Source organism: Octodon degus, unplaced genomic scaffold (genome assembly GCF_000260255.1).
Source record: "Octodon degus isolate 3935 unplaced genomic scaffold, OctDeg1.0 scaffold00008, whole genome shotgun sequence".
NCBI classification, from domain to species: Eukaryota; Metazoa; Chordata; class Mammalia; order Rodentia; family Octodontidae; genus Octodon; species Octodon degus.
The window spans coordinates 11,561,699-11,583,440 of record NW_004524584.1 but is presented as its reverse complement, the minus strand read 5'-3'; the positions used below and the strand labels follow the sequence as shown (position 1 = coordinate 11,583,440).

The 21,742-nt window shown below is 40.3% G+C and overlaps 1 protein-coding gene across 1 annotated transcript in view; it reads left to right on the top strand.

Annotated features, from left to right (window-relative positions):
- The window catches only part of Col6a5 (collagen type VI alpha 5 chain), a 97,537-nt gene that overhangs the window by 7,532 nt on the left and 68,263 nt on the right, over positions 1-21,742 (top strand). The window contains exons 4-12 of the mRNA XM_023704480.1: positions 5,206-5,766; positions 8,528-9,082; positions 11,604-12,179; positions 13,277-13,849; positions 15,386-15,726; positions 15,852-15,933; positions 18,226-18,368; positions 19,715-19,807; positions 21,568-21,621. Of these exons, the coding sequence (XP_023560248.1) occupies positions 5,206-5,766; positions 8,528-9,082; positions 11,604-12,179; positions 13,277-13,849; positions 15,386-15,726; positions 15,852-15,933; positions 18,226-18,368; positions 19,715-19,807; positions 21,568-21,621 (2,978 nt within the window). The remainder of the gene's footprint in view (positions 1-5,205; positions 5,767-8,527; positions 9,083-11,603; positions 12,180-13,276; positions 13,850-15,385; positions 15,727-15,851; positions 15,934-18,225; positions 18,369-19,714; positions 19,808-21,567; positions 21,622-21,742) is intronic.

The following is a 21,742-nucleotide window of genomic DNA, read 5'->3' as shown; positions in this document are numbered from 1 at the left end:
CTTTCTACTCCTTCTACTCATACATACAAAAACCCGCACTCTTAAAAATGGTATCACACTGAGTAGAGCAGTGCTAGATAACAGCAGACACTTCTGTGGCAATGGGAATGTTCTCTGTCCAGACTGTCCAGTGAGGCCTCAAACTCCTCATATGTGGCTGTTGAATACTTGAGATTTGACTAATGTGATGAAGAAACTGAATTTTCAATGTAATTTAAATTTAATCTATTTAAAGAGTTCCATGTATCTAGTGTCTGTTGTATCGGACGATGCAATCGTGTACCAATGGGTAAATAATATTAGTTGCAGTCACTTTGGAAGTGACTAAAGAAGAAACCACATAAGAATGATTTGAAACTGGATAAGATTACTCTTACTTTTCACATGCCAGCCCAGAGATAGGCTGGCTGAGCTGTCGTGGTGTACTCCACTCTCATGGGCTCTGTCTCCTCTTAGCCCTTAAAAAATTATTATTATTATTATTATTATTATTATTTTCTGTTTCTGCCCTTTGTTCCCAGGATCATAGTCCAGGGTTACTGCTCTAAGGCATTGCATCCACATCGAGCAAGTAAAAGAAATGAAAGGGAAGGAACTGGAAACCTCCCCCTTCTTTCTTTAAAGATGCCCTAGAAGTCACACACGTTATTTTTGTTCATGTTCTCCTGCCAGTATGTCACCCATGTCACACAAGGGAAACTAGAATGGGAAGATGTAATCTTTTGTGGGGTAACCAAGCACCTAGGTAAAAACTTAGACTCAATCAGCATAGAAGAAAGAAAGGCTATTGGTGATAGCAGTATTATCGGCTCTGCTCACTTTTTTGTCAGCCTTATGTTGTGACTGTTTGTGTATTTCCTTAAATATTCTTTCGCAGGGCTTTTTAGGTTGGCAGCAATATTGAATGGGATGGATTTACCATCATTGTGCAGCATAAATTGTTGAGCACATAGATTATTGTCAGTGTGTTGCTCAATGTAAGAGTCTCATTTCTGTACCTTTCACCACATTTGTGATGATTTCCTTGCATTCTCATCTTTTTAATTATTTTTCATCACTCTATTGAACAATAGCCTAGTTATAAGATGCTTTTTAAATCTGCTCTAGTTTTACTTCACTCTTGTTTGTCTTTTTTTATGAGACAGGTTTAGCTATGTAATTCAGGCTGGTCTTGAACTTGTGAACTCATTAGGTATCCCAGAATAACCTTAAACTTAAGCCAATTATCCTGCCTCAGCCTCCCAAGTGCTGAGATTACAACTGTGCACCACCAGGCCCAGCTATGGAGCTCTTTTCAAAGGCATGTTCCAAGAGAGGATTGATGCGACTCTTAGCTTATGTGATTGTGACATATCTTCTTTCTCTCTTTATTTTATCTTAATGTAAAACACTTCCAAACAATTAAACCTGAGATTTGGAGGCTCTTATATGGAACAGAATGTTAAGCTTATGTGATATGAAGGACTAATTTTAAACTCAGACCTGTCAATGAAAGGCAGGGTTAAGGAAGCATCTTATGCCAGCTCTGAATAATTGGAATGTAAGTATTGTAAGACAGCAGCAAGAAATGAATCCCCAGCCACTTCTGGAGTAGTATATAGTTGAGGTTCTCAGTGTGGGAGGCACCTTGGTCTTGTATTGATTATTAGAGAATTGGAGGGCTGTAGGAGTGGTCTTCCTCAGGGAGTTTGCAATACGGAAGAAAACTATCATCATCACCATCACCATCATCATCATCATCATCATCATCATCATCATCATCATCATCATCATCATTGTCATCATCAAAATTCTAAGTGGGAAGTTACGGAACCAAGACTAGGGCAAGCACCATCCTTATCTTTCCTAAGGGCTTACTCTATTGCTTATTATTAATCCAGTTGTTCTGCAAAGATGTTACTTGACTTAGGTTGGGTGTCCCCCAGGTAGATGTCAGACATGGATTCACATGAATTTGAATTTAATATATGAGGACGTTTGCTTAGGAAACTGGCAGGGAAATGAAGAATTCAGACAAAGAAGCAAAGAAGGACAAGAAAAGTGCTATGTAAGAAGGATCCCTTCCACTGTGCCAGCACAGAGACTCTTCCCAAACAAGTCGTCCCGCCCAGGGAACAGCGTAGCTAGAGAATCTACATTCCAGCACATGGAGGAAAGTGAATTTCCAGACATTCCAGGCTCATATGACAGACAAAGAAAGTCCCAACAACCCAGGAACAACTCACCCATGGATGTAATGTTTGCCTTTGTGATAAAAGCAAAATGCTGGGTACCAGTGTGCCCAAAAATGATAGAAAGTTTGGGGGGCAACAGGCAAAGCACCAACCACATCTGCTGTAATGGGCCAGTCTCCCAAGGTGCATGTTAATAATTCAGGGCGCTGAGCCTGCCAAAAAACCTAATAATCTGTGAGAGTAGACAGAGCCTGGGCACTTGTATTTTAGTAAGCACCCTAACAAACCGAGACTAGCAATATTAAAAAAACCTTTGCCATAGCCCAGAGCATGGCAGCCAATATCAGAAGGATCAAAGCTCAGAGAAACAGTCACTATCTGACTTGTCATTGCTGTGGCCATTCTGTGTGACACATTGTAGGTGTTCAACAGATTAAACAGAACTTCATTATATCACAAGGACAGTTGCATCAACCAAACTCAAGAGACTGGTGTGAAGGAGAAAAGGATGTCAGTTTTCTTTGTAACAAGGAAGACTTTCAGTGTCTGAGCCTGGACATTGTTTCCCTGAGTAGAACATTCTCTCCCCTAGAAATGGCAAGTTAGAAATTGTCATTAAGACTGCCAGGGTTTATGGAATCAGAGCAAGAGAGCTACTGTAAGATTAAAATATCTAGTGGCTCCAAGATGTCTCTCTGTATTGTGTTTTGTTTTGTTTTCAGTACTGTGAATTGACCTTTGTACTGAGTTATGTCCCTAGCCCCTTTTTAAAAATTTGAGATGGGTTCTTAGCTAGGTTGCTAAGTTGCTCAGGCTGCGGTTGAACTAGGAATCCTGCCTCAAACTCTCAGGCATGTGCCACCATATCTCTATCTCTATTTTAAAATCAAATAAATAAATAAAATAAAATATATAGTTCTATAGTTCTATCTGTCTGTCTGTCTGTCTGTCTGTCTGTCTGTCTGTCTCTCTATTTATCTGGATACGTAAGATCTTAAGCCAAGAGACACATTCTTATTATTCAGTCCAAGTAAAATTTTGTAACCATGAAAATATCCTTTATCCGCTGTCTAGTATGGAACCAACCACAGAGAGCTATAAAACACTTGATATGTGCAGATGAATGGTTGATTTTTAATTTTAGTTAATTTTAAGTAGTTTAAATTTACATTATCACGGCAGCGTGCGACTAGTGACTAGTATACTAGACAGCATAGGTTTAGGGGGGACTGGGTGAGTTGGGTTGTCATAGTTACCTGTTGTGACCCACGTTTTTCTTCTGTCACTGCTGATAATCATTGCTTTTCTTCTGGTGCACGCTTGTTTCTTCTTGATTAGACTGCATCTCAATTCATTCTGCTTACTGTCAAGATTTTCAAACTTCAGCTCAACCTTTTCTTTGGCACATGATTGCTTATCTTCGTCCTAATACTCTATGTATTGATTTCATAGTTTAAGTCTCACAGTCGAACATTCCTACTATTTCTTACTTCATAAGAAACAATTGTTCAAACCTATATTACGATCAGAAGTCATAAATTGCCCAAAAGCTGACACAAAAGAAAATAATTCTTTTTTTAAAAAAATTGAGTCATGGTCTCGCTATGTAGTTCAAACTGGCCTTGAACTCACTATGTATCCCTGGTGGCCTCAAACTTGCTATGATCCTCCTGCCTTAGCCTACCAGAAGCCAGGCATGCATCACCATGCCTGGCCTCAAAAGAAAATAATTCTGAAATGACTAAATTGTCTTGCTTGTTAAAGATCAGCTCATATCCTCAACCAGATAATGACATATCTGGAATTTTTTTTGAAATTTTGAAGATATACTTTCTCCTACCCAGTTTCAGTGAATGGCTACATAGCAAACAAGTAGACTATAAAGAAAACGAAAGGGGGCCTGCCCCTTAGCTCAGTTTTTTAAGTGGCTGCTTCAACAAAGCAGTCAGGCTCAGGTGGCTGTGGTTCAATCCGCACAACTCAAGCCAGCCAAACCTGCCCTAAAGGCATTCAGAGAGATAAAAAAAGAAAAAGAAAAAAAGAAAAGAAAAGAAAATGAAAGTACTATTCTTATAGACTAAACCTAACAAAGGAAGGAATAGGGAGTGGTCTTTGATGTGCCAGACCTGTTGGGCTGAAGCAAAAAGCTAAGCAAAGTCTCCACACTCATGGAGCTCACATTCTGTGGTAAGAAACTGGCCAGACTTGTGAATTAATGTATAAGGTCATTCCAGAAAGTACTGTGAGGACAATGAACAGTGCAATAGAGTAGACAGCGACTTCCACCTAAAAAGGTGGAAGTCTTTTCCAACAATTTGTGCTTGATTTGACATATTTGTGATGAGAAAAGACTCTCATGGGAATATGTAGAGTTAAGAACATCCCAAGAAGAGAGGAAGGCAAGTATCATGGCTCTGGGGTATATCCAAAAGAAATAAAGAAGCTCAAGATGGTTAAAGCAGTGTGAGATGAAGACTTGTTGGAAAGAGGATCAGAGAGAAAGGCAGAAGTCAAGGGCAGTCTTTTTTTATTTTGAAATTCCAATGTAATGATAAAGCACTGATTTAGAAGAGTAATGTGGTTTTAGCTTTAATATATATTCAGTTGCTTAGGGATGGAGAATTTATTAGAGGAGAAGGAAAGAAGGTCATCAATCCCATACCCTTTCACAATAAATGAGAAGGCATAAACTGTCTAAGAAGGTAGGTGTCAATACTAGTAATACTATTTAATCTTAAGCCTGAAGGGTTGGAAATCTAATCCTTACTTTTTAATGAGCTGGCTGTGTAATCTTAGATAAATCACTGTCTCTTGCTATGTTTCAGTTTTCTCTGAAGATGACTGTAAATTTCACAGGAGAATGTGGGAGTGAAGATTGCCAAAGAAGTGTACAGGCTCTACGTAAATGGAGAGGCCCTGTTCCTTAGCACCTGCACAGCCTCATGGGCCTGCACAAACCTCCTTGAGAAGTTCTTTCCAGATTCTTTTTCATTAACAGGAAATTTATTTTCTACTTTCCATGCTTTTGCAGGCTGTGTGGATACAAAGGAAGCTGATATCTATTTCCTCATTGATGGCTCAAGCAGCATCCAGAAAACACAATTTGAGGAAATCAAAGAGTTCATGTCAGCGGTGATCGACATGTTTACCATTGGTCCAAACAAAGTCCGAGTTGGTGTTGTGCAGTATTCAAATAAGGTGGAAGTGGAATTTGCTCTCTCTCTCTATAATAATGCCATAGACTTAAAAAAGGCTGTTTTTAACATCAAGCAACTACAAGGTGGCACCCTGACTGGCAAAGCCCTGAATTTCACTCTGCCACTCATAAAGGAAGGAAAGAAGGACCGGACAAGCAAGGTTCTCTGCTTCCTCATTGTGCTGACTGACGGGAAGTCCCAGGACCCTGTCCTGGAGCCTGCAGCAAGGCTAAAGGCTGAACAAGTTATCATTCATGCAATTGGTATTGGAGAGGCTAACAAGACACAGCTGCTACAAATAGCTGGGAAAGAAGACAGGGTTACCTTTGGGCAGAATTTTGACTCCTTAAAAAGTATAAGAAATGATGTGGTTCACAGCATCTGCACTGAAAAAGGTAAGCGGCAACAAGAAGAAAGCTTTCATTCTCCCTGTTTCACTGATGTTTTCATGTAGAAAAATGGCCTGGGTGAGAGACCAAGTGTGATGTGACATGCCGTCTAGCAACAGTTTGCTAATCTCCTTTGTCACCATGTAGAGTGTCAGCTTCTCACTTGAAACCAGTCTCTAAGACTGGAGAAGCCCGCTGAGAAGAGCTATGCTGAGGCTGACTTGGAGCCTGGAAGTAGGAAGGGTACCAGGAATGCTGTGGCCCTAAAAAGAGCCCACTACCATGAAAAGTGGAAAAGGCGCTGCTCTACATACAAGTGTGTGTGTGTGTGTGTGTGTGTGTGTGTGTGTACCTTGAATAAGCTACGGTCATGCTGCATAGGTTTTTTTGTGTGTTGGCTTATTGTGAAGCATAGTAGAGATAAATGTGTGGAGGCCTCAGAGAAGGGTGAGTGCTATAGAAAAGCTATTGCTGGTGGTGTAAGTGTTCATTGATCAGAAGAGTAGAGAGTCCTTGCTTACTTGAACTTGTGAAAAAAGATAAATAAGAACATAAACAGTCTTAGCAATGGAATCTTAAGCCATACTTTTGTTCATTTTTGCTGTTATAGAGAATAATAGAATTAGTCTTTTAGAATTCTTAGGAAGAATTCAAGAGTAAAAATTTCTCCAGGAAAAATAGAAGGGTTTCAGGAAGCATAAAGTAGATTGTGCCTCTCATCCTTTCAAAGGAGAAGGCTCTGGGCTCATCTGAAGAGGGACAGCCTTGCTCTAACAGCAGAGTATCTGGGGGAAGACACAAACTGCGGACAAGAAAGTGAGTCATCAAAGAGTGGGTAGAGAGCAGGGACCCTGCTGAGCCTACCTGAGCCCAAAGGACTAGAAATTACCAGTCTCAGAGCAGGTTCAGGTAGAATGAGCCACATTGTGTCAACTGGTGCCAGTGAAGCTGCTCTACTAAAATGACCCCAAACTGTATACTGTACAGTATCATTTCTCTCCTACAGGATGTCCAGAGTGAATAGTTCAGGTCCATGGAGAGGCCATTACATTTTCTTTAGGATGCTTTCATTGCTAGTCAAAGTTGACACTCCAGTTCTCATCACCACCCAGTCATGGAAAGTGAGAAAGAATCCACTTCCTATGATTAGCTGTTCCAATGAGAAGACTCAAAATGGGGCAGAATCACTGTTGACCAAATCTTTTGGCTCAAACTTAGACACAGGCCTATGTTTTGTTTTAAGGAAGACTGGGAAATAAAGTATTTAGGTCACCATTTGCCTAGCTGAAATGTGATGAGGATAAAACAATGAGAAAGCATAGCAGGGGACAAGAGGCAGTCTCCAGCACCAGTACACATAAGGGGGTAGGTCATGAGAGTTCCAAGCCACATGTAAAAGTCTTTACCTTTACCCACGTCACATATGGAGCACCTTCCACTCTTCTCCAAGGTGGGGCTTTGCCAGTGCCACACACACTTAGGGTTTCAGGATGACTTCAAGGCATTTTAAAAAAGTCTTTGAGATATTGTCATGCTAAATTGTACAGGCTGGATTTGAACTGGCAATTGTCCTGCCTCAGCCTCCCAAAGAGTTTGGATTACAAGTGTGTACCATCATGCCCTGATTTGGGTCTCCTTGTCCATTCTCATGGTGTACATGAGTCACTCAGTTAATTATATTTCCATTTTTCCATATATGGCTGATTCTAGGTGTTTATTTTCAAGTACTATGGGATAGAATCCAGCAGAATTGAGAAACAGGCTAGGAATAGGGTGGCAGAGATTACAGCTGGACAGATACCAAGAAAAAGTGACAAACTAAGGAATTACGTGCTGAAGACAATATACTATATATATGTTATATGTATATGGCCTATATATATGTGTATATATATATATATATATATATATATATTCGTTTCCAATCAGTAGGCTACCTGGAGTTTCTGTATAAAGGAAGTGTCCATAATGAATAGATATGTGCCCACTGAAGCATTTATTATCCCTGGCAAAAACTTTTCACTCCAATGTTTAATATGGACTTACAGTGTTCATCTAATCACTTACAATTATCCTATAAAATAATGCTATTTAAAGAAGAATTGAAGTTGTGTTTTTCAAGAACATATAAACCCTGAATATTCATCTTGTAAATGCTGAGAGTTGATTATTTGGGCTCTGATTTTTTTTTAAATTAGATCATCACTCCATCTTTAATAATAACCCGAGGGCTACAATTTTAATAGGGAAAAATGTTCAAATGGAAAGAAAACTAGGGAGGGGACTGGGGAAAGGAAGAAAGGGGAAAAAATGAGAAAATAAAAAAAGTGGAAACAAAGCTTTTGTAAATAAGGAGGGAAAGAGGTAAACAGAGGAGAACAAAATGGAAAAAATGAAACCACATGATTTATCAGGTACAAATTCTCTATGATGAATTGATCATTCTGTATATCTAAAATGTACCAATAAACTTAATTTTAAAAAGAATTACAAATAAGAATAAATGAGTTACAGATAAACAAATAATGTATGCATGAATGAGTACACACTTTGGAGGTTGCATTTCTTTTTTTAAATCCTCAGATGGTCTTCAGTGAATTTCTGACCTATGTTCTTGTCATCAGGCTTCTACTAAAGGTGCAAATAAAATTTTCACAAAAATCCTAGTTGCTTAATTTTCAATATTATTCTCATTAATGTATCTATTGCTGCCTTATTTCCAAAACATATTCTGAGAACTATGCCAATTTTTTTTTATAATATGCAGGATGTGAAGACATGAAGGCTGACATCATGTTTCTGGTGGATAGTTCTGGAAGTATAGGACCTGCGAATTTTGAGATAATGAAAACCTTCATGAAAGACTTGTTGACTAAGATTGAAATTGGTGCAAACCAAACCCAGATTGGTGTGGTTCAGTTCAGTAGTTATAATAAGGAAGAGTTCCAGCTTAACCAATACTTTACAACAAAAGAGATTTCTGATGCGATTGACAGAATGTCTCCCATCGATAGCACCACTTTGACAGGAAGTGCATTAACTTTTATAAGTCAATATTTTACCCACCCCAAGGGGGCCCGTCCCCAGGTCAGAAAGTTCCTCATCCTCATCACAGACGGTGAAGCGCAAGATGATGTGAGGGTTCCTGCAATTGCTCTTCGGGATAGTGGGGTGATCATCTTCTCTGTGGGGGTGTTTGGCGCCAACAGGACTCAGCTGGAAGAGATCAGTGGAGGTGGAAGCCTCGTTTTCCATGTTGAGAACTTTGACCTCCTGAAAGCAATAGAAAATGAACTCATCTTTCGAGTGTGTGCTCTGCATGGTAAGTGACCCTGATATCTTTCAGAATTCACCGTTTAATCTGTTGAATTTGTAGTGGATGGTGAGTGTTATTTCTGGGCTTGGCTCCTGCCTGGACTTTGGTGTTAAGTTTTGCTCTTACTTACACTAGAGTGAAACACTCTTGACTTTCAGGGATATTCCAGGTTAGCAATTTGGCACTAAATAATTTTGCTTTTGGTGACTTCAAATATATTTCAAAAAGATCTCAGCATTTTACACAAAACTTCCAACTCTTTAATACTCGTGTACCTGGATTTTCTAGTACTGATTTTTTAATTTTAAAAATTAAAAAAAAATTAGAAATCCAAGTGATTTCTTAGAATTGCTTCTTGGCTAAGAAACTATTAAGCAGTAAGTAGTTAGAAACACAAATTCATCTTTCTTTTAGTTAGATTCAGGTCAGTATCCTAAGTGACCTTGATCTACTAATTTTTTAAAAATTATTTCTTTATTTCTTTATTTGGTATAGGGTCTCAGCTATGCAGCTTGGACTCATAGTGATCCTCCTGTCTCAGCTTCTCCAGTTCTGGGATTACAGGAGTACATGTCCACACCTGGTTTTGGGGGCTGGCACAGTGCACCTGGAACTGTGGCCGGCATGGTATGCTGTAACAAAGATTAAATCCAGGCCTTGTGCTTGGCAGGCAGGTGCTTAAACCACTGAGTTATCTCCCCAGGCTTTTTTTTTTTTTTTTTTTTAAGATAAATGTTAACTTTCACTGTTCCTCATTCTTTTTAGCCCTATTTTATATTTGTTGGCTCGTGTGCTACCCTTTTGGAAATTTTAAATTTGTGATGAATTTTTGATTGTTTTGGGGGGTTGATCATTTTTATGTCACAAATAGCAGTGCTTTTCAAATTGTGTTGGAACAGTCTTCAGTTCAAGCCTATCACTTTCAATATCTCTTGAATGACATCTTGCTATAAGCCCACGCAAAGACGAAAACACCTGTGCTTTTAGTCTACTGTGTCCTATTATGTTTTGGATAGAGCTAAGAGAACAAATGAAAGCATTAGTAAATTTAGTGTGTGTTGTTCACCTGGCAGCATAAAGACATCTGTTGGATTTAATTCTTCAAAATTATGTGTATGGCATTTTCAGAAAATTAACAAAATTTCCTTGTAAATTCTGAGTTTTAGGTGAGTTCTAAGACTTCTTGGCAACAGCTTATTTGGAATTTTTTTCTGCCTCTAAAATTAGCAGTGATTACAAAATTCTTGGTAATGTTGAGAAGTACACCCAAAAGCCTCAGCTTGGACTTGGAAATCTACAGACTTCTTCCTGGAATTTTGGTTTTCATTTCATAGACGTAATGCCTGTGGAGGCTCTGTCTGAAGCATGAGGGGAAATCTCTGCTGACTCGTTCATTAGATGGATCTATAGCTATCAGTCGTGGCTAGTTCCTACCCCTCTGTGATCACTGCTCCAAGTTTTTACGGTCATAGCGTAAGCTATGCTCTGTGTCTGGGACTTGAGAATTTGAGATTTAATTGCTGGGTATAAAGACTGGAACTAACTAACATTGACAGGTGGAAAGTGTAGAAAATGAAGCTTTTGGAGGCATACACTCAAGCTGTTTAAGGAAGAAAACAGGAGGGTCAGAATCTCTCTTTTTTTTTCATATTTTAGGGGAGGCTCTACAGGGTGTTCAGGGTCTCACTACTAGATCGGACTCAGTGATCTGCCTGCTTACAGCCTCCCAAGATCTGGGATTACAGGTGCACACCACCATGCCCAGTCTCAATTGCTGTCTCAGTGCCCCCTGGGGGCGGGGCCTGCATAGCAGGCTCAGGGATCGAACCCCTAGCCCCCGAGACTGCTTGCAGGCGTTTTAATCCACTGAGCTAATTGGTTGGCCCTTGAATCTCTCATTTTGAAGTCCCACTGCCAGAGTGGTTTCTTGGCTTCTAGTGTAGAATAGAGTTTGACACTAGGGAAGCAGAGATGGGCTGTCTGATCTCCCCCCACTTGAAGACATTCCTTTAATAAGTTCTAACTCTCCGTGGAAGGAGCACAACAGTGTGGAGAGGCAGATGCTCATGGGAAGGTTTCCCTACCAGAGGCTCAGAAGATAGCTAGAGCCCAAGGGAGCTGAATGAAAACACCCACTTACACAATGAGCTCCTAAACTCTTTAAAAGCCCAGGTGTTCAAATATCAGTATGTTGCACCCTGCTGGTGACACTGAACTAGATTCTGACATTGCCTTGCAGTTGAAAGCCTGCTTATCAAAAGTCCTTAGCTCTCCTAGTGAGATGAAGCAAAGGACAGTGATGTTGTGTAAGCATCACCGATTGTGATGTTACACAGATGAGGACATCAGTGCCCTTGGAGTCATGGTCTGGGCACGCCGCGTTTCTCTGCGCCTCCTCAAAGGACTAAAGGATGGGGGCTTTCAGGCACGGGATAGGTTCCTGGCAAAGGTCAGATTGCTTCCTTGTCAGTATTCTGTGCAGGATGCCCTGCCTAGTGTTCGTAATTTCCTCTTTGCTCTTTTTCAGATTGTAAAAGGATTGAACAGTTAGACATTGTGTTTGTGCTGGACCACTCTGGCAGCATCAATGTACAACAGCAAGAAAGCATGGTCAACCTGACGGTCCATTTGGTGAAGAAAGCAGATGTTGGCAGAGACCGAGTTCAGTTTGGAGCTCTCAAATATTCAGACGATCCTGAGATTCTTTTCTACCTCAACACATACTCTACCAGTTCGGAAATCACTGAGAATCTGAGGAGACGCAGGGCTACTGCAGGGAATACCTACACTGCCAAAGCTCTCAAACACTCAAACATCCTGTTCAGAGAGGAACACGGCAGTCGCATCAAACAAAACGTGAAGCAGATGTTGGTCATCATCACAGATGGGGAATCCCATGATCGGAGTGAGCTCAGCAGCACGGCACAGCAGTTAAGAGACAAAGGCATCACCGTCTTGGCAGTGGGTGTAGGAAAAGCCAACCAAGAAGAACTGGAGATGATGGCAGGACATAGAAACAATACTATCCATGTGGACAATTTTGACAAACTGAAAGATATTTATCTGCCTCTACAAGAAAGAATATGTACAGATGCACCAGCAGGTAATTTTTTTTTTTTAAATTTCCATGGAGGGTAGAGTTTAAATGAAACCGTAAATCTTGACTTCCTGTTACCTGGGTGTTATGGGCTTAATCTTTCTTTACTCAGGAAACCAGTTTTCTTATCTAAAAGAAATTAGGTTAACTGAGGAAGATGTCTAAGTTCTCCTCCTACCACCTTAAGCATTGAAGAGATGATACGAGAAAGACTCAGACACAGTCTTCGTCCTGAATGACAGCCTGTTGCCTTGTGCTGTCCACAGGAAGCTCTTCTTAGGGTCACAGTCATCTCCTCTAACCACTACTCACTCTGCTCTGTTTGCACCCTGATCTCAAAGCAGCCACCAGGCCTCAAGTGGAGAGTTTCATGGTTGAAACACAGACTTTTTTTTTTTTGTGGAACCAGGGATTGAATTCAGGGCCTTGCGCTTGCCAGGGAAGCGCTTATTCCACTGAGCCATCTCCTTGGCCCCAGACATTTGTTTTTAAAATCCAGTGCTACATTAAAGGATAAAAGGGGTCTAGCAGTTCAGACACCAGCTCCTCTCTGTAGTAATTTTGTGTTCTTTGGTAAGTTAGCTAACTGATTTACATTTCTATATCTAGAAAATTAGCCTAATTCCTCATAAGGTGAGTCTATGTATTAACTGTATTACTATATTCTAAAAGCATTTTGGCAATACACAATGCATATGCAATGGGAAACATTGATAATAATAGGAGTACTAAGCTTCACAGTAGCATCATTGGGTGGATGTTCCAATCTGAGTATGAAGAGACTTCCAGGCTACAAAGTTAATTACCTTTTATGATATGTCCAATCTATTCAAACTTCCTATTTTTTCTGAGTGGGTTTCAGTGATGATTCTAATTAATCATGCAAATAATTACAATTTGAAAATCCTCCATTATCATTCTCTTCCTGTTATTTTTCCTTCTCTTTGAGGGTCAATCAGGGATACTCTCTTCTGGGTGTTGGCTTATGTCAATTTGCTACTAATGTAAAGCAGTTTAAGTATTTAGCAAAGCAATTTAAAAATTAAAGGAAAAGTTCAGACTGACTCAGAAGAATACTAATTTATTCTTTTTTCCTGTTGCAGCCTGTGACCTTCAGCAAGCCGACGTGGTTTTCCTTTGTGATGGCTCTGACTTGGTATCCGATTCAGAGTTTGTTGTCATGAAGACTTTCTTGTCAGATTTAATTGATAATTTAAAAATTCAGCCTCAAATGCAAATTGGGATGGCTCAATATGGGAGCCGCTACCAGGAAATGATAGAGCTGAAAAATACTTTGACTAAAACCCAATGGAAGTCAAAAATTCAAACTGTTGCCAAGACCAATGGGATTCCACAAATTCACTTAGGCCTTAAACATGTGCTCCATATGTTTGATCCATCCACTGGTGGGAGAAAAAATGCTGGTGTTCCTCAAATTTTGGTGGTTGTCATATCTGGGCATCCTGCCTATAATGTGATAGATGCAGTAAAAGCCCTAAAAGCCCATGGAATTTGTATCATGGTTGTGGGCATTGGTGATGTTAATAAAGAACAACTTCTTCCAATATCTGGCAATTCTGAAAAAATAATCACTTTGCAAGACTTTAATAGACTAAAGAACGTGGACGTGAAAAAAAGGATGGTTCGTGAAATCTGCCAGAGCTGTGCGAAAACCAGTAAGTGCTCTTTGTTTTGTTTTATTCACTTGCAACTTCCTGTTTCTCTCAAGGTGTCCCAGGGACCAGCTCCTGCAGAACATGCACCTAGAAGCATGTTCAGTGAGAAGAGACCTCTCTTCTTCCAATAAATTTGGGATCAGCCACCTCCCTCAAAGACAAGTTGAGAGTACAGGGGCCAGAGGGGCCTGGACTGTGTCCTCTGGGTACTCTTGTCCCCTCTGTGATCCAGTGTTTGTGTCCCATTTAGTGCCTACATCTCAGTTTCTTGAAGTGCTAGGACAATATTAGGTATTCAGGTAAAAGTAAAGAAAATGAACATGTAATTTTAAATTTTAAAAACCATCTCTAAGTGACCTGTATATGGGTACATGTAAGTGTGTGCTCTTTCCTTTAATGATGATACTCATATCATCATAATGTATGGATGATATTAAATTGTTCTTGGAGAATTTTGACTTCCAAAAGCATAAATATAAACGGTATTCAAGACCGGGTCCTCCTGTGGGTGAATCAAGTGAGCTGGGTGTGAGGACAGTGAGGTCACAGTTTAGATCCAGCTGACAGGAGCCATGGGGCACTCAGGTTCTGTCCTTGTGGTCTGGGATTTGGGAGGACAGCATGTCAAGAAATTGTGAGCATTTTGTAAAATTGGCACGACACAGAAGTCTTCAGAGTGCTTCTGTTTCTGCAGTTGTTCCAGTGGAAGCTTGCCTGTCACAAAATATATCAGTCTTGCAACTGCTCTAGAGCTCTTCTGTCCCATTTGGGTGCCCAAGCGGAGACAATTGACAGAATAGAGCCCTCGGCCTGGGGGCAAAAGCCAGAGTTCTAATTCTGGAGCAGCAGCAGCAGCAGCACAGTTTCTGAGACTAGTTGCTCCCTCATCTGGAAAGTAAACAAGTGTGTCCAGACATCAAAAGTGTCCAGACAGCAACTCGTACGTGCGGTGCACCCTGGTCAGCGCTGACAGCTTGCTCACTTCATCATCAGCGCTAACAAACTGGAGATCATACATGTTGAGAACAGAGCTTTCAGGCTTCTTTTTAAGAACACTGGCCCCTGTTTCCCACCTGGCTATTCTCTGGTGCAGTTGAGCATCAGATGGAGTGAGCCCTTGTTCTCAGGCTTGACTCGTCTACATCATGCATTCCGCTCCATGCCAATTTGCATTTGTGACCTCTGAAAAGTAAGTGATCTTCAGAACAGTCCAGAACTTTCTATGTTATGATGATACGAATCAGAATAGGTCGTCAGTAAAAGAAGAAAATACGTCCACAGAAATAGCCCTGAGAATAAGACTAAACTATGTTTTGAACTTCAGATTGTTCCTGGAACTTGTAAGAGTTGAAAGGGGACAGGAATCAGCTGTGCTATATGTTGCCAGAGCAGCTTCTTTTTTGAACACTTTTGGGTACAGGAGACCCTCTACACTCAGCTCTGGGGATAACAGCTCTCCTTTTCCCTGCCCTTCCTGCTTGCCTTTCCTTATGCCTGTTTGCTTATTAAACTTGCCTTGTTTCCCTTGGTTTCCAGGTTGCTTTGTGGATGTAGTGGTCGGGTTTGACATTTCCACTCACCTTCAAGGGCAGCCGTTGTTCCAGGGCCACCCCCGCTTGGAATCGTACCTCCCACGCATCTTACAGGCTATCACTTCCATCAGGGGAGTGAGCTGCAGGGCAGGTGCAGAGACGCAGGTGAGCCTGGCCTTTAAGGTGAACAGTGATGGAGAGTTCCCTGCCAAGTTCCAAATCTACCAGAAAACAGTGTTGGACAGTTTGCTGCAGGTCACCGTCAGTGGCCCAGCTCATCTGAATGCACAGTTCTTGCAGTCACTGTGGGATACATTTGAGGATAGATCTGCAACCCGGGGACAGGTATCCTTGTCATTTTTCTCTCCCACTCCTTATTCTTTAATTTGGGACTCCTTACCCAGTTACAGCTCTGGACTTTACATCATCCCTTGTTTTGTTTTGGTTTTTTTTTCATCCTCTTTCTCTAGGTGCTGTTGATCTTTTCAGATGGTCTCCAGGGTGAAAGTATCACAATGCTTGAAAATCAATCGGACAGGCTGAGGGAAGCAGGTAAGGCACTGAATATATAAACAGCAAAGCATGGACTATGTTGAACAAGCCTGCAGCCTTATCTAGGTGTTCTAGGTCTTGGGATCCTTTGGTCACTTACAGGGGATGTTGTTGCTGACTTGCCCAGAGCCCCTTGTTCTGTCTCCATAGATGGCCCCCCAAATGCTACAAGTGCTTATACCTCTGCTTTTCTACCTGAAATGAATGTGAACATGCTTGCAGTAAGGGTGGGATTATACTATGTCCCCTCTTTGTGCATGGGACAATCAGTGATATACAAAAACCCAGCACCCACATCTTAGGTAGGTCAACTCTGGTATAATTTACCCTCCAGATTCCTTCATCAATCAAGCTGGGCCTAAGATTTCCTGAGGTACTTCCCACTCACAACTTCCCTTGACCCTTGATCCTTTTTTAAATCTTAAGAAAATATACATGCCAAAAATTCTCAAATTTTGTTTTGAGGGAGTCTGACTATCAATGCTGACTCATAATCATCCATGTCAAAGATAGTAACATTGTTTTGGAAAGGCACTTTGCACTCTACACCTTGTGTCCACATTGTAACTTGGGACTGAGCTGGGAGCTACGTGTAGAGGCTGACAGGAGTACATGATGCAGGCAGACTGCGCTGAGTGTCAGACAGCTCGCAGTTAGGTGCTGCCTTGGCAGAGGCCCAGGCTGGCTTCTGGGACTTGGCTTCCACAGGAGCTATACTGAGAGGCCACAAAAATTCCTGCTTTATCTCTTGGTTGTGTCATCTTCTCTACATTAATGCTTTCCCACTATTCTTGGGATACACATCAGCTTCATTAATGTGGCCCATGAGGCTCTGCTCATTCCAGCCCTTGCTCCCTGACCTCACTCCTCACACTTAGTGTTCCAAGCATACGACTTCCCCTTTCCTTCTCCAAGGTGTTTTGAAGCCTTATTCCTCCAGGCCTCCAGATCTGCTCTACTTTTTTGAGGGATCTCCATACTCATTTGCACAATGGTTGTACTAAATTATATTCTCACCAACAATGTAGAAGGATTTCTTTTTCCCTGAAGCTAGGGCCAGCCTTTGTTATTATTTGATTTCTTGATGATAGCCATTCTTTCTGGTGGAGGATGGATTCTCAGTCTTATTTTAACTTGCATTTCTTGTTGAGCATTTCTTAATGTATTTATCGGCCATTAGCCCTTCTGTGAAGTGTATATGCATGTCATTTGCCCATTTTCTAATTAATTATTTTATTTTGGGGATCTGATTTCATTTTTTTGAGTTTTTATTCTAGATATTCATCCTCTGTCTGGGGATCAGCTGGTAAAACTTCTCTCCTATATCTGTAGGTTGTATTTTCACTCTGTTAGTTGTTTCTTTTGCTGTTTAGAAGTTTTCAAATTTGACATAATCCTATTTATCTTTGTTGCTATTTCCTGTGTGACCAGGGTTCTTTCAGGAATTCCTTGCATACATCTATGACTTCAGGAATTTTACTTGTTTTATCTTTCAGCAGATTCAGTGTTTCTGTCTTAACATTTAGTTCTTTGATTCATTTTGATTTTAGTTTACTGTTTAGTGAGAGATATGGATCTAGACTCAGTCTTCTACATATGAATAACCAGTTTTCCTAGCACTACTTACTAAAAGTTATCTTTGTTCCAGTGTATGCTTTTTGCCACTTTGTCAAAGATCAAACGTTTGAATGTGCTTTGGATTGTTTTTACATCCTCTGTTCTGTTCCACTGCCTCACGTATCTGTTTTTGTGTCAGTACCACAGTGTTTTTATCATTGTAGCTTTATAATGTAATTTCAAGTTGGAAATATTGATACCTCCCACTTTTCTCTTGTTCCCCAGGCTTCCTTTTGCTATTTTGGGTGTGGCTCCACATGAATTTTAGGGTTTTTTCCATCAAGAGAGGTAGGATTAACTTATACACAGGAAACTCTCCCTGGAGATGAACACTGGCAGCAACTTCCTAAAAGTTACTTCCAGAATAGTAAGAGTTGTATCAAAATTGGTGGTGAGATGTTGAGCATAGTTTTCCACTAGTGTTTTTCAACAGATTTGTAAATAATTACCCTTGAAAACTTTTCTCAAGGGATATCATGCTACAAACAGAGGCCAGAGCTTGATGCATATTCACAAATCTGGTAAATCTGCTTTCAGTTTGCCATATTTTGGGAGTCATGCATTTCGTTATGTTTATTTTTCTCCATTTCTGATTCTCTGAATAATGTTCACCAAGTGGAACTTCTTTTCCTTATTCAAACCCTTGAGTTTTATACTGTTATTTTTATTAAATAGGACTTGATGCTCTGCTGGTGGTAGCTCTCAACACCACCGCTCATGAGGAATTTTCCAGCTTTGAGTTTGGAAAAGGATTTGATTATAGAACTCACTTGACGATCGGAATGACAGAATTAGGCAGCATGCTGTCAAAGTACCTGGTGAGGCTTTTAATTTGTTATTATTTATGTATTTATGTATTTTTTATGTATTAAATACAGGGTGTACAGGCTCTCACTACACAAATCGGACTTGTAGTGATCCTTCCTGTTTTTCAGCCTCCCAGGCACTGGGATTATAGGAATGCGCCACCACACCCAGTCTCAATCACCATATCAGTGTGCCCTCCCTACGGGGAGGCTGGCACCATGGACTGGGGATCAAACCCCCGGCCCCTGCATCTGCCTAAGTAGTATTTTATGTGTTTGGCTCAGGCTGACAGTGATGCTCCCGTTTTCAGCCTCCCCAGTGCTGGGATTGTAGTCGTACTCCACCACACCTGGTCTCAGTGACTGGCTCAGCGCACACAGGGGTGGGCCAGAGCAGCATGTGGTGCCAGGGATCAAACCCTGATCTCTGTACTTGTCTAAGCTGATCTTTAATCCACTGAACTATCTCGCAGGCCCTCATGGTGATGTTGTTTAAAAACCCAGTTATTCCGAAAGCCATACGACTAAATTGGATGCTTAGTATTTACAAACACTGCCTTTGTGTGTGCTGCTGAATTGAATGCATGGTCACAGTATATGAGAATTGTATATAAGAACAGAATGCAACATTTTTGGAGTTGTTTGCATATTCCTTAATTCTTCGTCATCTCACTACATGACTGCATAAGGAACAAAGGACAAGCCAGTCCCTAGTTTAATTAGAAGTTGCCACCAGTTTATGCTCCAGAAATTTCTGCTTTAGGATATTGCTAACCAGGAGCAATAAGTGTCAGGCAAACCGGGCATGTGGCCATTTATGTGCTTGGTGCCCTTTCTATGAATAAAGGCCATTTATTTTGGAGCGGGGATCTACTGCTTTCTCTGCTGTGTTAAGTCACTAAGCACCTCATCTTCCTTATAGTTTCTTATCCAAAACAAAAGATGAGCTTGTGGGTGGTGGATTATGATTTCATGCACCTACAATACTAAAATGACAATGGAATACCCATCTCTGACAAAACTAAACAAAAAAGCTGATACAAATGTAGGACCATTTTGTATCTGTATATTGAAAATAGTTAGGAGAGATACACAGCTATTTTCTCTTAATTCAATGAATTGAAAGATTTGTACTAATAGTGTTTGTGGACAGGATAACATGTCTGCATCTTGTACTATGAATAACCACTCAGAACACAACAATATGCAATGTATTAATTATTGAAACTGTCCTACTAATCGGTTTTGAAACTGTCTCATTGCTATTTGTTTCTCAATAAAATTAATAAAAAATGGATATGATTCTCATGTAATAAACTCTCTCACAGTTGTTGCTCACTCTGCTTTGTTCTTTTCAGGGAAATATAGCAGAGAGGACTTGTTGCTGTACATTTTGCAAATGCCAAGGGGACGTGGGACCTCACGGAACTCGAGGATTGCAAGGCTTCAAGGTGCTATTCTGCTGTGGTACTCTTGTCTGTTCCATGCCTTGTGCCGGGGTGGGCGGAGCTGAGACTGAGTGGTCGAACTTGCAGTCTTCATTCTATACTAACATAACTGCTCTGGGCATTTCACATGCCTTTTGTGGCATAGGAGACCACTGAAAAGTGTGCATTTTTGATACTGATATTAATAATAATGCTGTTTTCTCTTATGTATCCTTCTTGGTTTTGCAATTTATATTTTTGCATTTGGTATAGACAGTTTGAAAGGTGTTAGTAATAGTGGAAAGGGTTATGCTTCAGCAGCAATGAAATGAGATTGAACTACAGAAAATCATAGTATTACATAGTGTTTAAAATAACAGATTTTGGGGCTGGGGAGATGGCTCAGTGGAATAAATGCTTCCTTGACAAGCACAAGGTCCTGAGTTCAGTCCCCGGTTCCACAAAAAAATAAAAAAATAAAAAAATAAATAAATAAAATAACAAATTTTGCTGGGGAGATAGTTCAATGGTTAAGTGCCTGCTTGACAAGCAAAAGGTCCTGAGTTCAATTCCTGGTTCCAAAAAAAAAAAAAAAGACTAAAGTTACAAATTTCAAAAGATCAATTATATGAAAATGGAATCAATAAATATATCATAAAATTTTTAATGAAATACTCCATTTCAATGCACAAGAGTTAATTATAGCAATTTACATATACATTCCACCAACACAGTAATTGACATAAAAAAGCAAAACACAGAATACATACGGATTCTATTTATAGAGAGCTTGAACATAGGTAAACTAAGCTGTAGTGTGTAGGAATGAATATTTAAGTAGTGAAGTTCTTTAAGGAAGTAAGAAAATATAAACTTCAGGAATCGAGTGAATAGTGATTGTGGGGAACACTTTGCCTGGGTTAATGTTCTAATTCTTCACCTGGGTGGTGGGGACACAGGTTTTACATATAACAAACAATTATGAAATTACTGAATAAAATTTACTTTATTATACTCTGTACTTTTATATTGCATTAATTTATTTACTTTGCCCATGGATTTTCCATATCCCAATTAAAAGGACTTTCTTTTCAAGAAGATAAACAGTGATGCTTATTCATGATTTCTGCATCATCTATTCTTGGTAAAGGAAAATTACATTGGCTTTTTCCTGTGTTGTGATATTTTGTTTAGTAAAATCTCCTGTGTTAAGTCCATGGTAGAATTATGCTTCAGGCGCATGGCCTCCCTGATACACTGAGCAGGCAGTTGGCATCTGTGTCGGAGGGTAGGAAGGTAAACCTCAAATAAAATTTTTGCCATAAAGCAAAATTAAACTTTGGTAGAGGGAAAAATTATGGTAATTTAAATATATACCATCATGTTGCTGTGCTTGTTCTTCCTTGAGCTCTTTAAAAAGGCAGAGGAAAATAAGATGATCTCTTTATAATTGTGACTGACTTTCCTCTAAGTTATAATAGTCACAGCTGTCTTTCTTGCAAACCCCTTGGCCTAGGAGTGGCCTTGTGGCTCTCACCTGCAAGGCAGGCTCCAAGGGCCAGCCTTTTTCTGGCATCTAAGGATTACCTTCTGCAGAGGGGCTTACGAGATGAGTGAAAGAACAAAAACCAGCTCCTGATGTTGTCAGTCTCTTCCTTAAGTAACAGCTATATTTCCAAAACTGCAAGCATGTTGAAGGGATGAAATTGTATAGAATGCCCCCAAACTTCATGAATGTGAATTGGCAGGGTACATCTAACACACACTTCTCTCTTTCTTTCCAGGGTTCTTCAGGTCAGAAAGGTGGCAGAGGACACAGGGGAGAAGAAGGAGAACCTGTAAGCTATGTGGCTCTCACTCCCCCACCCCCACCTCCTGATATCCATACTTTTGTGTAATCCCCTCCCCTTGAATGTACGAGGACCCACAACCTGTTCTAGCAATCAGCATATGACAGAG